We start from the raw sequence: 17,020 nt of genomic DNA, 5'->3' as shown, positions 1-17,020 counted from the left end.
CTTGTCTTTTTCCTGATCTTAGGAAAATGGTTTCAGTTGTTCACCACTGAGGACGATGTTGGCTGTGGGTTTGTCATATACGGCCTTTATTATGTTGAGGTAAGTTTCCTCTATGCCTGCTTTCTGGAGGGTTTTTATCATAAATGGGTGTTGAATTTTGTCGAAAGCTTTTTCTGCATCTATTGAGATTATCATATGGTTTTTACCCTTCAGTTTCTTAATATGGTGTATCACATTGATTGATTTGCATATACTGAAGAATCCTTGCATTCCTGGGATACACCATGATCAAGTGGGGTTTGTGATCCTTTTAATGTGTTGTTAGATTCTGTTTGCTAATATTTTGTTGAGGTTTTTTGTGTCTGTGTTCATCAGTGATATTGGCCTGTAGTTTTCTTTTTTGTGACATCTTTGTCTGGTTTTGGTATCAGGGTAATGGTGGCCTCGTAGAATGAGTTTGGGAGTGTTCCTCCCTCTGTGTTTGTGTTTCCTTATATTTTGGAAGAGTTTGAGAAGGGTAGGCATTAGCTCTTCTCTAAATGTTTGATAGAATTCGCCTGTGAAGCCATCTGGTCCTGGGCTTTTTGTTGGAAGATTTTTAATCACACTTTCAATTTCAGTGCTTGTGATTGGTCTGTTTATATTTCTTCCTGGTTCAGTCTCGGAAGGTTGTGCTTTTCTAAGAATCTGTCCATTTCTTCCAGGTTGTCCATTTTATTGGCATACAGTTGCTTGTAGTAATCTCTCATGATCCTTTGTATTTCTGCAGTGTCAGTTGTTACTTCTCCTTTTTCACTTCTATTTCTGTTGATTTGAGTCTTCTCCCTTTTTTTCTTGATGAGTTTCGCTAAAGGTTTATCAATTTTGTTTATCTTCTCAAAGAACCAGCTTTTAGTTATGGATCTTTGCCATTGTTTCCTTCATTTCTTTTTCATTTATTTCGGCTCTGATCTTTATGATTTCTTTCCTTCTGCTAACTTTGGGTTTTTGTTGTTCTTCTTTCTCTAATTGCTTTAGGTGTAAGGTTAGATTGTTTATTTGAGATTTTTCTTGTTTCTAGAGGTAGGATTGTATTGCTACAGACTTGCCAGTTAGAACTTCTTTTGCTGCATCCCATAGGTTTTGGGTTGTCATGTTTTCATTTTCGTTTCTAGGTATCTTTTGATTTCCTCTTTGATTTCTTCAGTGATCTCTTGGTTATTTAGTAGCATATTGTTTAACCTCCATGTGTTTGTATTTTTTACAGTTTTTTTGCTGTAATTGATATCTAGTCTCATATCGCTGTGGTTGGAAAAAATACTTGATACGATTTCAATTTTCTTAAGTTTACCAAGGCTTGATTTGTGACCAAAGATATGATCTATCCTGGAGAATGTTCCATGAGCACTTGAGAAGAAAGTATATTCTGTTGTTTGTGGATGGAATGTCCTATAAGTATCAATTAAGTCCATCTTGTTTGTGTCATTTAAAGCTTGTGTTTCCTTATTTATTTTCATTTTGGATGATCTGTCCATTGGTGAAAGTGGGGTGTTAAAGTCCCCTACTATTATTGTGTTACTGTCGATTTCCCCTTTTATGGCTGTTAGCATTTGCCTTATGTAGTGAGGTGCTCCTATGTTGGGTGCATAAATGTTTACAATTGTTATATCTTCTTCTCAGATTGAGCCCTTGATCACTATGTAGTGTCCTTCTTTGTCTCTTGTAGTAGACTTTATTTTAAAGTCTGTTTTGTCTGATATGAGAATTGCTACTCCAGCTTTCTTTTGATTTCCATTTGCATGGAATATCTTTTTCCACCCCCTCACTTTCAGTCTGTACGTGTCCCTAGGTCTGAAGTGGGTCTCTTATAGACAGCATGTATACAGGTCTTGTTTTTGTATCCATTAAGCCACTCTGTGTCTTTTGGTTGGAGCATTTAATCCATTTACATTTATGGTAATTATTGATATGTATGTTCCTATTACCATTTTCTTAATTGTTTTGGGGTTTTTTTTGTGTGGGTATTTTCCTTTTCTTGTGTTTCCTGCCTAGAGAAGTTCCTTTAGCATTTGTTGTAAAGCTGGTTTGGTGGTGTTGAATTCTCTTAGCTTTCGCTTCTCTGTAGAGGTTTTACTTTCTCCATCAAATCTGAATGAGATCCTTGCTGTGTAGAGTAATCTTGGTTGTACATTTTTCCCTTTCATCACTTTAAATACGTCCTTCCACTCCCTTCTGGCTTGCAGAGTTTCTGCTGCAAGATCAGCTGTTAACGTTTTGGGGATTCCCTTGTACGTTTTTTGTTGTTTTCCCTTGCTGCTTTTAATATTTTTTCTTTGTATTTAATTTTTGATAGTTTGATTAATATGTGTCTTGGCGTGTTTTTTCTTGGATTTATCCTGTGTGAGGCTCTCTGTGCTTCCTGGACTTGATTGACTGTTTCCTTTCCCATATTAGGGAAGTTTTTGACTATAATCTCTTCAAATATTTTTCAGTCCCTTTCTTTTTCTCTTCTTCTTCTGGGACCCTTATAGTTCAAACGTTGGTGTGTTTAATGTTGTCCCAGAAGTCTCTGAGACTGTCCTCAATTCTTTTCATTCTTTTTTCTTTATTCTGCTCTGTGGTAGTTATTTCCACTATTTTATCTTCCAGGTCACTTATCCATTCTTCTGCCTCAGTTATTCTGCTATTGATTCCTTCTAGAGAATTTTTAATTTCATTTATTTTGTGTTCATCATTGTTTGTTTGCTCTTTAGTTCTTCTAGGTCCTAGCTAAACGTTTCTTGTATTTTCTCCATTCTATTTCCAATATTTTGGATCATCTTTACTATCATTACTCTGAATTGTTTTTCAGGTAGACTGCCTACTTCATCTTCATTTGTTTGGCCTGGTGGGTTTTTTCCTTGCTGCTTCATCTGCTCCGTATTTCTCTGTCTTCTCATTTTGCTTAACTTACTGTGTTTGGAGTCTCCTTTTTGCAGGCTACAGGTTCGTAGTTCCCGTTGTTTTCAGTGCCTGCCCCCAGTGGGTAAGGTTGGTTCAGTGGGTTGTGTAGGCTTCCTGGTGGAGGGGACTGGTGCCTGTGTTCTGGTGGATGAGGCTGGATCTTGTCTTTCTGGTGGGCAGGACCATGTCTGGTGGTGTGTTTTGGGGTGCCTGTAACCTTATTATGGTTTTAGGCAGCCTTTCTGCTAATGGGTGGGGTTGTGTTCCTGTCTTGCTAGTTGTTTGACATGGGGTATCCAGCAGTGGAGCTTGCTGGTTGTTGAGTGGAGCTAGGTCTTAGCGTTGAGACGGAGATCTCTGGGAGAGCTCTCACCGATTGATATTACATGGGGCGGAGAGGTCTCTGGTGGTCCAGTGTCCTGAATTCGGCTCTCCCACCTCCAAGGCTCAGGCCTGACACCCAACCGGAGCATCAAGACCCTGTCAGCCACACAGCCTGGTATGTGGGGAGTTTCTTGCCTTTTGGGAAGTCTGAGGTCTTCTGCCAGCGTTCAGTAGGTGTTCTGTGAGAGCTGTTCCACATGTAGATGTATTTTTTTTTCTTTTTTGCGGTACGCAGGCCTCTCACTGCTGTGGCCTCTCCCATTGCGGAGCACAGGCTCCAGACGCGCAGGCTCAGTGGCCATGGCTCATGGGTCCAGCTGCTCCGCAGCATGTGGGATCTTCCCGGACTGGGGCACGAACCCGGGTCCGCTGCATTGGCAGGCGGACTCTCAACCACTGCGCCACCAGGGAAGCCCTGTAGATGTATTTTTGATGTATCTGTGGGGTGGAAGGTGATCTCCATGCCTTACTCCTCTGCCATCCTGAAGGTCCTCCTTCTTTCCTATTTGTTGATTGATTCATCAGTCAGTCATACACTAACCCATTCAAGAAGTATAATTCCAGGGCTTCCCTGGTGGCGCAGTGGTTCAGAATCTGCCTGCCAATGCAGGGGACACGGGTTCAAGCCCTGGTCTGGGAAGATCCCACATGCCGCGGAGCAACTAGGCCCGTGAGCCACAATTACTGAGCTTGCACGTCTGGAGCCTGTGCTCCGCAACAAGAGAGGCTGCGATAGTGAGAGGCCCGCGCACCATGATGAAGAGTGGCCCCCCGCTTGCCACAACTAGAGAAAGCCCTCGCACAGAAACGAAGACCCAAAACAGCCATAAATAAATAAACTAATTTAAAAAAAAAAGAAGTATAATTCCAGAGATATAGCAGTAAGCAAAACTGATATTGTTTTTGGTTTCATAGAAGATAGCCAGTGAACAAGTAGTTAGGAATGTGTTGCATTTAATGACAGGGTATGTTACGAAGGAAGCTAAGAGGATTGGAGATGATTTCTCTGAGAAAGTAATGTTTAAGTTGAGACCTGAATGCTGATTGACCCTGGGAGAAGAGATGTTTCCCAGTAGAAGAAACAGTATGTACAAAACAGTATGTACTCTGAGGTGAATGTGCTTGGCAAGTTGGAGGAACTGACAGAAGATACGTAAATCTAGAGCATGAATGCAAAGGGGATAGTGCTAGAGTCTGGAGATTAAGCAGCACCATATCCCAGAAGGCTTTAGAAAACCAGGTTGATATGTTTGGACTTTACTGGAAGGACAATGTAGACATTGTAGAGTTTTAAGCAGTAAATTGATATCCTAGAATTTTAGAGAGATCATTCTGACTCCCAAGTGGAAGGGGCACGAATTGACACAAGGAGACCAGTAAGGTTATTTCAGCAATGAAATATAAGATGAGGATGGCTTATATTAGGATGATGGCAATGGGAATGGGTAGAAGTGAATTGACTAGAGACATGTTTAGGAAATAGAAATAGGACTAATTTCTGATGAGGTCCTCATCAGAAGTCTTGTCTGACAGAAGGATAATGGTAGTTTGTTGTTTTTAATTATTATTGCCAAGCTTCATTAAGTATTTTTTATATGCCACACATCATGCTAATGAATCTCATTTAATCCCCAGCAATCCTATAAGGTAGATATTAATATTTCTGTACCCATTTTACAGACAGAAAACAGGCTTACAGTGATTCAATGCATTGTCCAGGGTTATACAATTGCTAATTAGCAACCTCCAGGTCAGCTTGAGCAACTGGCTGCTATTTCTCTAAGACAGGAGACTGTGAGCCAGGACAGTTCTGTAGAGAAGAATGATGATTTCGTTTTGGGTTATGTTAAACTTGAGAGAGCTGTGAGAAAGCCAAGTGGAGTTTCAAGTAGATGGTGGCATCTGGTATAAATGCCCTCCTTTGTGTTGAATGAAGCACAAGCCTGACGTAGCCAATCATGGCAAGCAGAATAGGTACATGGAACTTTTAGGAGATTGATCAGGAACATTATTAGACTAAGTATAGTGTCTTATAGTTCCATTAGATGTATTGAATGAGATTGGAGTTCCAAAGTGAGAATAAGACTTTGAATTCATATGTATTTCCTTTTATTCGGAAACCACTAACGGTATTAATTAAAGCAAAACCTTTAACTTAAAACTGGGTAATTAGCTGTGATTCAGAAATGTAAGTAGAACCGTAATTCATGAAATTGATACGTATTCCTCCCGTTCGCTGAGATTTAACTACCAACCTTCTGCCATCCTTCTTTCCTCATCCTGTCTTCCAACTTTATGTATGGCAAATCTTCTGTGGTTTTGTAATGAGCGTCACGTAGCAATTTATAATTAAACAGCTGAGGTGAAATGTTCTGTTGTGTTGCTTCTGACTGGATCTTAATTTTTCAATTTCTGAGTAAAAGCGCTGCAGATTTAAAGCCTTGTAAACTCTCTTTTATTTAGAAATTGCTACTCGCAAGTGTAGGAAAACTGTAAAGTTTGCAAAATGTTTTACTTGGTGTTCCAAATATCATCTGTCAGAGTATGAACATGTGCTAGCTACAGCAATATGTTAAATAAGGCAAAGAAGAAATTTTCTTTGCATCACTTTCCAAACTCTGCAGACTGTAAGATTAGATACTCTCGAATGAAGTAAACAGGGTAAAGGAACAATTAGGATAAATTCAATCAGTATAAAGTTATTCTGGTTAACTGTTGCCTAGAGCTCTCTTTTAGAAGGATCTCTCCACTTCAGTGCTGGTCGCGAACAGTAAAAACAGAGAGACCTTGGTTGTCTTGCTGCAGCCCCTATGGTAGCGTTGGGTGCAAAATAGGAGTTCAGTGAATACTTGTTGAATAAATGACCACACAACAATAACAACTCTTTCTCCTCCATTTATTAACATACTAGTATGTTCCAGGCATTGGGTTAGAGATTTTCTGCATATTATCTCATTTAATTCTTATCCCTATTTTATATATAAAGGCCATGAGGAAGCTGAGGCTTGTTGGGGTGAAATCACCTGCATCTTGTTAAGATCTGGTAGTAGTAGAGCCAGGACTGAAACCTGGGTCTATTGGACTCCAAGATCCATCCCCTCCTAGTTCAAAAGCTTAAGACAGGAGGTATTTCTCCCTACTTGTGCTGTTACTTTGGTCTACATTTTTTTTTTTTTTTTTGGCTGCATTGGGTCTTCGTTGCTGTGCGCGGGCTTTCTCTAGTTGTGATGAGCGGGGGCTACTCTTCGTTGCATTGTGCATGCTTCTCATTGCGGTGGCTTTTCTTGCTGTGGAGCACAGGCTCTAGGCGCGCGGGCTGCAGTAGTTGTGTCGTGTGGACTCAGTAGTTGTGGCTTGCGGGCTCTAGAGTCCAGGCTTAGTAGTTGTGGTGCACGGACTTATTTGCTCCGCGGCATGTGGGATCTTCCCCGACTAGGGCTCAAACCCGTGTCCCCTGCATTGGCAGGCGATTCTTAACCACTGTGCCACCAGGGAAGCCCCTACATTTTTAAAATTCAGTATATTTTGAAATATAGTGAGGTAGCATTTTTAAAAATTCATTTTGATTAGTGAACTCTAATAGGTTTTCCATTTCTCTAGGCTTTATATGGGCGCTTGAACTGCATTAGTGTATCAAAATGTAAACTTACTATAATATTTTCTAGTTTGATATGATAAGGAGATACAGAAGACTTTGCATTATTTCATATATATTAGGAAGCCCAACCATTAGGCAGTGTTTTTTTTTTTATTTTTTCTCTTTCTGCCTTACTTCACTCTGTATGATAGTCTCTGGGTCCATCCACCTCACTGCAAATAACTCAATTTCATTTCTTTTTATGGCTGAGTAATATTCCATTGTATATATGTGCCACATCTTCTTTATCCATCCATCTGTTGATAGGTTGCTTCCATGCCCTGGCTATTGTAAGTAGAGCCACAGTGAACATTGTGGTACATAACTCTTTTTGAATTATGGTTTTCTCAGGGTATATGCCCAGTAGTAGGATTGCTGGGTCGTATGGTAGTTCTATTTTTATTTATTTATTTATTTATTTATTTATTTTATTTTATTTTACGGTACGCGGGCCTCTCACTGTCGTGGCCTCTCCCGTTGTGGAGCACAGGCTCCGGACACGCAGGCTCAGCGGCCATGGCTCACGGGCCCAGCTGCTCCGCGGCATGTGGGATCTTCCCAGACCGGGGCACGAATCTGCGTCCCCTGCATCGGCAGGTGGACTCTCAACCACTGCGCCACCAGGGAAGCCCCTATTTTTAGTTTTTTAAGGAACCTCCATACTGTTCTCCATAGTGGCTGTATCAATTTATATTCCCACCAACAGTGCAAGAAGGTTCCGTTTTCTCCACACCCTCTCCAGCATTTGTTGTTTGTAGATATTTTGATGATGGCCATTCTCACTGGTGTGAGGTGATACCTCATTGCAGTTTTGATTTGCCTTTCTCTAATGATTAGTGATGTTGAGCCTCCTTTCATGTGTTTGTAGGCAGTGTATTTTTAAACCACCTTGATTTCTTATGTCTGATTAATCTGGGAAAGATAGCCGGTTGAAGGTGGTCTCTGTGTGGTTACCCGTATCTGTTACTATTGTGTTTGTTCAGACGGACTTTTATTCTCTACTAATCTATTGTCATTTGCTCCTCCCGCATGCCCAACCCAGTTGCCAAAAATCTCATTTCCTAATGACATCATTATCTCTATAGCAGCTGGTTTTGATAAAGGATTCTAAGTCCAGTGAGGTCAGAAGCAGCAGCAAATGAATTTAGAAGAAACAAATCTTGTGTATGTTCTTGTCATTTTTAAAAAGTGTGAGATGTGGAAGTGATTTTTAAACAGTAGTATGATGTAATTTAGAATATTTATATATATAACATTCAGAAATACTCTGTGTATTTTCTGAGTCTGAAGTACTGTACGTATCAGTATTGGTGTTTAAGAAAGTTCTGGATGACGAACGTGGAGAGCACTGCTGAACACGGCGCACTGACAGTTAGTTCCTCCCTGCGAGGATCTCGCCACCTCCTTCTTTCCACTTACCTGTCGTTGTTCTTGGTCTGTCTTCACCTCTGTTCTCCATCTGTCTCACCTCTTCTGTTGAGCTCCTCCCAATCTTGGAACTCCACTGAGAAACTGATGGGAAGTAGTTTATATGTTCATGGTCCTATGGTGGTTGGAATTCTGAGATTGTATGGACATACCTCGTTTTCTGAAAGACATGGTGTGTTACACGAGTTAAAAGGCTTTTTCAGGTCATTGAACAGAAAATGTTCAATCTGTCTCTGGTGCCTCACTTGAAGTATTCAAGAAAACTCACTAGTGAACAGATATTTAATGCCAATTTAAAATGCTACCATTTAAGAGGGATTTTCAACTATCTGAAAAATGTTGGAACAACTTGTGGCATTGTTTGGTTTGGTGAATCCTATAGTGAACCCTCTAATATAAGAAGATGGCATTGCATGCACCCATTCTAAATGAGATTAAATTATAATGGAAATATTTCCATCCTTCCCTCCTACCCAAAGCCTGTTTTCTTCCTTTTCCAAGTCCCTGAAAGCTTTCCGCCTGCTGTTTGGCTGTTGCTGCCACCTAATGTCTCAAAATAAAATTGCAATGAGTTTGCCTTTTCCAAAAGATTCACATTATTGTGCAATTTATGGAAATAACTGTTTGAGAGCAACAGTTGTTTTCCTTTAACTCTTAAATAATAGCACCCTGAAGTGATTACTTATTGTGAAGACAATATGGGTAGCGTATATTCCACTAGCAAAATGTGCGGCAGCTAATAAAGCAGGAAGGGATTTAAGAGTCCTAGTCCCTAGTAAAGGACAACTTGCCAGTGTGACCTTGACGTGTACTTCCCTTCATAAAGTCAGGCTCATTGCTCTGAAAGATCTGTTCCAGCTTTAACACGTTTTTCTTTTCTGTGTGTAATTTTGGTTATAAAAGTATAACCCTTATACATGATGCTGTTTATTTCTTTGGGTTAACGTTCTCAGTGTTGACTGTGTTTTCTTTTAGAGTCGTGTTAAATATAGATGGTCATGTTTTCACTGTATGAGTAGATAGCTTTGATGGCTTTCCTTTGCTCGATTAGCAGAGACAGATCTGAAGATTTTCTGTTGTAAATACAGCCTTACCCAGAGTAACACTTCCTTGCTCGCTTAGTTATGTGTGGGCTTCTTTACCTTGACTTTGGCCTTGTAACAGAAGTTGCAAAGATTGCAGAGTTAACTGTGCTGCTTACAAAGTTCCTGGATATTTTTCTTTAATCCATATCTGGACTTTAAATATTTATAATTACACTATTCAATTTTCTTTACAGTTTTGAAATAGAGCATTAGTATTTCCATGGGCTAGAAAGAGATCTGAAGATAGAAAGTTTTCTAGATACAGGAGAGTGAAAAGAGATGGAGTTTGCTGTATGTGACAGCATTTTCTTTATTTTATTTTAAAAATAATATTTATTTGTTTATTTGGCTGCGCTGAGTCTTAGTTGTGGCACGTGGGATCTTTTAGTTGCGGCATGCAGGATCTTTTAGTTGCGGCATGTGGGATCTAGTTACCTGACCAGGGATCGAACCCGGGCCCCCTGATTTGGGAGTGTGGAGTCTTAGCCACTGGACCACCAGAGAAGTCCCCGACAGCATTTTCTTGAAATCATGAAGAATGTTACAATTTGGCAAAAACCTCTCCTTGAGGAGTCTGTCATCTTAAACTGACTTTGTAAAGAATGTTTTGTTTATGGATAGTGTTTTAACAGATATTTTGGTTGTTGCTGTTTCTCTTAGTAACATTGTAAATAAGATATTCATCCTTTAAAATTCTGTAGATGGTTAAGACAAAGTTGAATGAACATAAACCCTCACCTTCAACTAGTTTTGGCTTAATTGTTAACAGATCTTTTATAGGATTGATTCCTAGACCGCTTGTGGGTGGAGAACCTTTTGAATAAAATAAAAATAAAAATGGATTTGAACCTGCTATTATTTTTTTGTTTAGATACCATCCCTATTCAGATGGGCAAGAATCTGAATTAAATACAGTTTGCTTTGATACTGTCCTTTGCCTACAGACTTTTCAGACAGGTTTCAGTGATCTTGTTCAAGCCATCCTGACCGAATTGTACCAGTAAAATCTGGAGACTCAGCCTGAAGTGACTGGCTTACTGCTAAATATAGAACTCTTATTGCTTTGAACTGCTAATTTTGTTAGCCTATTGAAAAAGTTACTATTACTACTATCAGGTTTATCAGGCCCAATTCCTTATAAGCTTGAGCAGAACGACCGGAATTTCATTATCTTTTTGCGACTGAAACCTTTCCTTTCTGATGCTCTACAGTTTTATTAAACATTGCTGTCAGATTTGTTTATTATCCAATTATTACTCACAGTTTTTTCTGAACTGAATACTGAATCAAGGCACAGGATGGCTTTAAAGTAGTGGTTAAGAGCCTAGCCTCTGAAGTCAAATTTCCTGATTTTGAATTCTAGCCTTACGTTGCTCTATGACCTTGCGCAAGTTATTTAACCGCTGTGAACTTTAAGCCTTCCCGCGTATCCCAGATGAGGTCTGGGACAGGCTCCCATAGCACTCTGTACTTTGCAATGAAATAATTGTTTTAATCCTTTTTGTTTAGTGCCTTTCTCTTCCAACTGGATAGTTTGCTCCATGATGCCAGAAACTGCCTTTTTCTTTATGGTTTTTCTAGTTCCTGACACGTCTTGCACATAGATGAATGGTAAATTTTGTTGAATGATTAAATGAGCTCTCATTTAAGAGGTAAAGAAACTGAGATGTGTATCATGCGTGACTTACCCCAATTCATACATTTTCTGAAACAGTTATAAGTAGAACTCAAGTTTCCGGTCTCCTACATAATAGTACTTTCCACTCTTTCTATTACACTATGAAAATTGAAGATCTAGAGAGGGGTTAAGCAATATCTACAAATAATTGTATTACAGAGGCAGAATACACACATACTTCAAGGGGCTAGGGAAATTGAGAGGCAAATAAAAAGTCCTTTTGCCAGGGGTTGGGTATAGAAAGGCTTAATGAAGGAGGAAACATTTGAACTGTCCCTACAGGTAGATTTTGGACAGGTCATTCTAGATATAAACAGCATTTTATGTAATTGTATGTATCATCTTAGTCTTGATATCTTTAATCTCTTTTTTTTTTCAGTAAATCTCTAAAATGTATATTTTAGCCAGCTAATGGTCTTGTCTTATTTCAGTGAACAATGTGGGAATGTCATATGAGTATCCGGAATACTTTTTGGATGTTCCTGACTTGGACAGTGTAAGTCGTTCTTTATAGATTATGGTCAACAAAAGAATGCACGTAGGTGTGTGTGAGACAATATGGTATAACGTTCAGGCTCTGAGCACTAGAGTCCAACTAACGGCCGAGGTTCACACCCTGGTCCTTCTACTCTACCTGAGTTACCTGGGGAATGACCCAACCATACTTAGTCTCCATTCTCCTGTCTGTAAAATAGGCAGCTTTACAGAGATGTTAGAAGGATTGAATGAGAAAATATTTATCACCTCATTTGTACAGGGCCAGCTTCAATAATAGCTCCAGTTTTTTATTATCACTTTTATTATATCAAAACAGCTCTGTTTAAGTATCAGGATTCTAAACATCAATTTAAAAACCATAAATGTGTTAATATCAATATAAAGCAGTATGGTTGATTCAGATAAACTAGCTCTACCAAAATGAAAGCTATATCCTTGATGCATGTATAATTCTTTAATAAAAACTAGAAAAGCATATCATTGAAGGAATATGTAAATTTAAAAAAATTATGAAAATCTTAGATTCAATAATTTCTCCTTTCCATGTTAGCAGAGAGGAAACTGCATATTTATTTTAGGTTTAGTATGTCTTTTTGCTTGCACATTTCACTTGTACATATACCTTGAATTTTGTATATTAGTATGAATTGCTGCATTTGGTAGAAAAGTACTATAACACAGAGTAAAATAAAATCTGCCTCTTTGCCCCAACTCCTCTCATTTTCCAGGTTCTTTATTGTATCTGGGGAAACTTTCATTGCATCTCTGGATCACTTACATATGTATCTAATATGGTTACTTCCATGATCAAATCTATATAAAATTATCAATATTTCTTTTGCAGACCATCAAGAAACTGATAAATGTTAATGTTCTTTCTGTTTGCAAGGTAAGCAGCTTCTTTATAAATATGTCATCTTCTTTTGTTTTCTTTCTATTTAAAAACACTGAATCAGTTTGTTCACTTCAGTCAGCTCTTGTTTTGATGTAAGTACGTATTCCAGATGAAAGCAATCTATTTCCTCGTGTCTTCAAGAAATAGAACTAAATGCCAAACAGGTGTCTGTATAGTTTTACTTTTTAACAAATGAACATTTATTAAATGCCTCCTATACGCAAGCACCGTAGTAGGCCCTGGGACTATACAAACTAACTTAGGCTGAAGATAGATTGTTTTACAAAGTTTTCATCTACGTATAATTCATCACTGATAAATTGTTTCCATTCCATATCCCCTGTGGTCTACTTAAGGTGATGAGCTAAAGGTTGTGGAAAGCATTGTATGGGGAGTGTGGGACCATAGGGTAATGAGAGTGGTTTTTATTAGCCACACATGAAAACTACTCTCATTTCTAGTTGCTAGGCATTCATTATAGCCATGTCACTCGTATATGCCAACAAAAGACACCACAGCTAATATATGATAAAAGGACGAATAGCTAGGAAGTATGAGCATCTTGCCCGTGTGCCACAACTACTGAGCCTGCGCTCTAGAGCCCACGAGCCACAACTACTGAGCCCACGTGCCACAACTACTAAAGGCCGCGCGCCTAGAGCCCGTGCACTGCAACAAGAGAAGCCACCGAAATGAGAAGCCCACACACCGCAACGAAGAGTAGACCCCGCTCGCCGCAACTAGAGAAAGCCTGCGTCCAGCAACAAAAACCCAATGCACCCAAAAAATAAAGAAATTAAAAAAAACAAAGCAAAAACAAATTAAAAAAAACAAAGCAAAGCAATACATGTGGTTAATGTGCATGTATCTGTATAGTTTTAAAGGTATTTCCCTTGGCATACTATGTAAATGTAATCGTTCTTCAGTAATCTGTATGTGGTTTCAAGTTAATTAAATAACTCCATCATTTACTAGTTATATGGCCTTGAGTGAATTACCCTCTGTACTTCAGTTTTTCATCTATAAATTGAGGATGATAATTCTCGTTACCTCACAGAGTTGTTTGGGGAATTAAACAAGGTAGTATGTGTAAACCTCTTTAGAATAGTGCCCAGATCATACTAAAGCCTCTAAAAAATGTTTCTATTACTTTGTTAAACTCAGAGGTGATAAAGATTTTTAGTAAACATGTGCAACTGTTACTTTTTTAGCAAGCAAATTCTTATTTTTTTTGGCTGCATCGGGTCTTCGTTTTGGCATGTGGGATCTTTCTGTAGCGGCGTGTGGGCTCTTTGTTGCAGCACGCAGGCTCCTCTCTAGCTGTGGCTCACAGGTTCCAGAGCACACGGGTTCTGTAGTTTGCAGCCTGCCAGCTCTCTTGTTGTGGCACTCAGGCTTAGTTGCCCCGGGGCCCGTGGGATCTTAGTTCTCAGACCAGAGATCGAACACGCATCCGCTGCATTGGAAGGCAGATTCTTTACCACTGGACCACCAGGGAACTCCCATAGCAAGCAAATTTTTGGATCAAAATTAATATCACTTCTAGTCTATAGTTTGTTTATGGTTTTGCCTTTTGAAATGACTGATTTGTACTATTGTTTTAATAATCTTTTCTAATACATTTGGCCAAATGCTTAAAAATAATGAGAGTTAAAAAATAATGAGTGTTTTATTATGTACATGTGTTTCATAATATATTGTAATGAGTTAATCATGAAAAATATTTTCCAGTGTTTAAATCGTATTTTATAGAACTGTGGGGTTTTAAAAAATATCTTTATTGGAGTATAATTGCTTTACAATGTTGTGTTTGGTTTCTGCTGTACAACAAAGTGAATCAGCTGTATGTATACCTATATCCCCATATCCCCTCCCTCTTGAGCCTCCCTCCCACCCTCCCTATGCCACCCCTCTAGGTGGTCACAAAGCACTGAGCTGATCTCCCTGTGCCATGCAGCTGCTTCCCACTAGCTATCTATTTTACATTTAGTTGTGTATATATGTCAGTGCTACTCTATCACTTTGTGCCAGCTTCCCCTTCCCCTGCTGTGTCTTCAAGTCTGTTCTCTACATCTGTGTCTTTATTCCTGGCCTGCCACTAGGTTCATCAGTACCGTTTTTTAGATTCCATATATGTGCGTTAGCGTCTGGTATTTGTTTTTCTCTTTCTGAACTTACTTCACTGTGTATGTCAGACTCTAGGTCCATCCTATAGCATTGTTAATGCTAGCTCCAAATTAGTCTCCTGATAATTTTAATTCCTCTATCAGATAAACTGTGCAAAGTTTTTACTCTAGATACATTAGTATCTTCACCTGAGATCTCCTGCTTGTCAGTACTTCTGTGTTTGTATACCCTTACACTCTAAAACCCTGGCTTCCTCTGTCTCCCAAAACATGCATTTTGGGCTGGCAGTCTACAGAATATAGTGCTAAAAGGCCAAGGTCCTGACCTTGATCTGTGAGAACCCGTCAGCTTGCTGTGCTCTGCAGTCACACACCGCATCCTTCACGCAGCGTCTGAGCACAGATCCGCGTGTGCTGGTGGTGGTCACCTCATGGCCCTGCTTAAAGGTGAGTAGTACAGTGGCGGGAGATGTGGATGAAGCACCACCAGTCCCACAGCACTGGAGAGGATCTCTCAGTTTTCTTTGAAGTAACGATGAAATAATAATGATGCACCAGTCCTAGTATCTTGACAAATTATAAAATGCTTCTCCCACCTCTTTATTCTTCCTCTTCCACTTTCTTTTTTTCCCATGGGCATGGATACTTTTTCCCACGAAATGAGTCAGAGACAAATGCCAACTTATTAAACATCATGCCCTATCATATTGTGAGCCATACTGATGGGAAGTATCACCAGCAGAAGGGCTGGATATATGCTTAAAATTTTTATACGTGAACCTCTTTTTGCAAGTCACATCCCATTTACAAAGCACTAAGGGGGTTTGCTATTTAAAACACTTTTTCGTTAAGCCAAATAGTCATCCTTTAATTTATCTTTCATGTAGATATGCATTTTCCTGTCCCTTTGTGATAGGCACTTTTAGTGGAAAAACAATTCAAAATTCTTGATTTATTCATCATGGAATTAGTAACATCTGGAGGACAGCCAATTAGTCTTCACTCTACTATAGGCAGGATCCGGGTCATTACCGTCTCTGTAACACGGTGGACTAGTGATCGTTCAGGTGTGGATATGGTTTGATCAAACAGCGGGAGGTGAGTGGTGTGCAGTGGCCAGAAAAGTAGATTAGGACATGATTGTGCAGGTCCTTGAGTGCTGTGCTCAAGAGGGCAGAGAGCCTTAAAGTAGAAACAAGGTGTGATCTGGTGTACATTTTAGAAAGACAGTTCTAGTGGCAGCGTGGCCTGACAATGTGTATTTTATGGTATGTGTGTTGATCTTGTACTGAGAAGGGGCATTCACCTTGATGGAGTTCTGTGTCTATCGCTCCCAGTTTTAGTGTTCTTTCGTGCTGCTGTGATTTGCCCTATAGTATATTTTGGTGAATTGTGCCTGTTGTCCTTTAGTTGACTGTGTTATGTTGCAGGGCCAGGGCTACATTTTCAGTATCAGTGGCTGTTTGGAGCCCTGGGGTAACTTAAAAGATGAAAATTAGTCTGGCTCTAGAATCTTACAAGGTTTTCTGGTGGCTGGATACGTGGGGAACCAGGGCATGGATGTCTGCAGCCTAATGCCTTAATAAATGTATCGAAAAAGGCTTATATGAGAAAGAGAACAACCTCTTCTCACCATCAATATTGGTCCAAGTTGTTTCTCCTCACCAAACCACATGATAGGGGCTGACCATCCTGAGAAGTGTGCCAGGAAAGATTGGAAAAGTCAGCTTGCCCTTGTGACCTTGGGTTTGGAGATATTTCCTGGGTAGGGCCCAGCATCTGGTTGGAAGCCTGTGCTGCCTCGTGAGTACTGAATGACCTGGCTTGACCTTCCTTCAGGTCCAGGATTAGTGCTTGGTCCATGTGTTCCCATCCTGTATCAATAGGTCAGATGATAAAAATCGTATCAGTCCCCCATTCCAGTAGAGGAATTACAGAAGTGAAATATCCTGACCGAGGGAATTACAGGTCATCAGCAGATGAAGTGGCGATGAGTGGTCCCCAGAATATTGAGGAAGAAATATTAACAAGAGTAGTTGTGACTGTAGACCCCTGATGTTCAATTAAAGAGTCCAGATTAGCTCTCCCAGGCCTTTGTCTCCCCAGTTCCATCTGATTATTTCACTTTTCATCTTATCCAATGATATAGGATTATTCCTTTCTTCTCTCTCAGTGACTGCTTAACTGGGCTTTCCCTTTACCAGGTTAGTTGAGGTAACGCAAGGGGTATTTAGAAGCCTTGTTGCTTGCTTTACAGTTTTGCTCTTAATACCTTCAGGGTTAAATTTAGTCTTGTTCTTATTCCCTGCAGAGCAGGAACGTGCCAAGGTGAGGAGAGCAGTGGTGTGGAAATTCTACATAGGTGAC

The 17,020-nt window shown here is 39.7% G+C and overlaps 1 protein-coding gene across 1 annotated transcript in view; it reads left to right on the top strand.

Annotated features, from left to right (window-relative positions):
- Positions 1 to 17,020, top strand: part of HSD17B12 (hydroxysteroid 17-beta dehydrogenase 12) — a 107,868-nt gene that overhangs the window by 55,777 nt on the left and 35,071 nt on the right. Inside the window, exons 5-6 of the mRNA XM_024748556.1 lie at positions 11,566 to 11,630; positions 12,477 to 12,521. Coding sequence (XP_024604324.1) covers positions 11,566 to 11,630; positions 12,477 to 12,521 — 110 coding nt within the window. The remainder of the gene's footprint in view (positions 1 to 11,565; positions 11,631 to 12,476; positions 12,522 to 17,020) is intronic.

The sequence above is a fragment of the Neophocaena asiaeorientalis genome, unplaced genomic scaffold (genome assembly GCF_003031525.2).
Source record: "Neophocaena asiaeorientalis asiaeorientalis breed wild unplaced genomic scaffold, Neophocaena_asiaeorientalis_V1.1 scaffold43, whole genome shotgun sequence".
Taxonomy (NCBI): Eukaryota; Metazoa; Chordata; class Mammalia; order Artiodactyla; family Phocoenidae; genus Neophocaena; species Neophocaena asiaeorientalis.
This window is presented reverse-complemented; position numbering and strand designations above follow the sequence as displayed.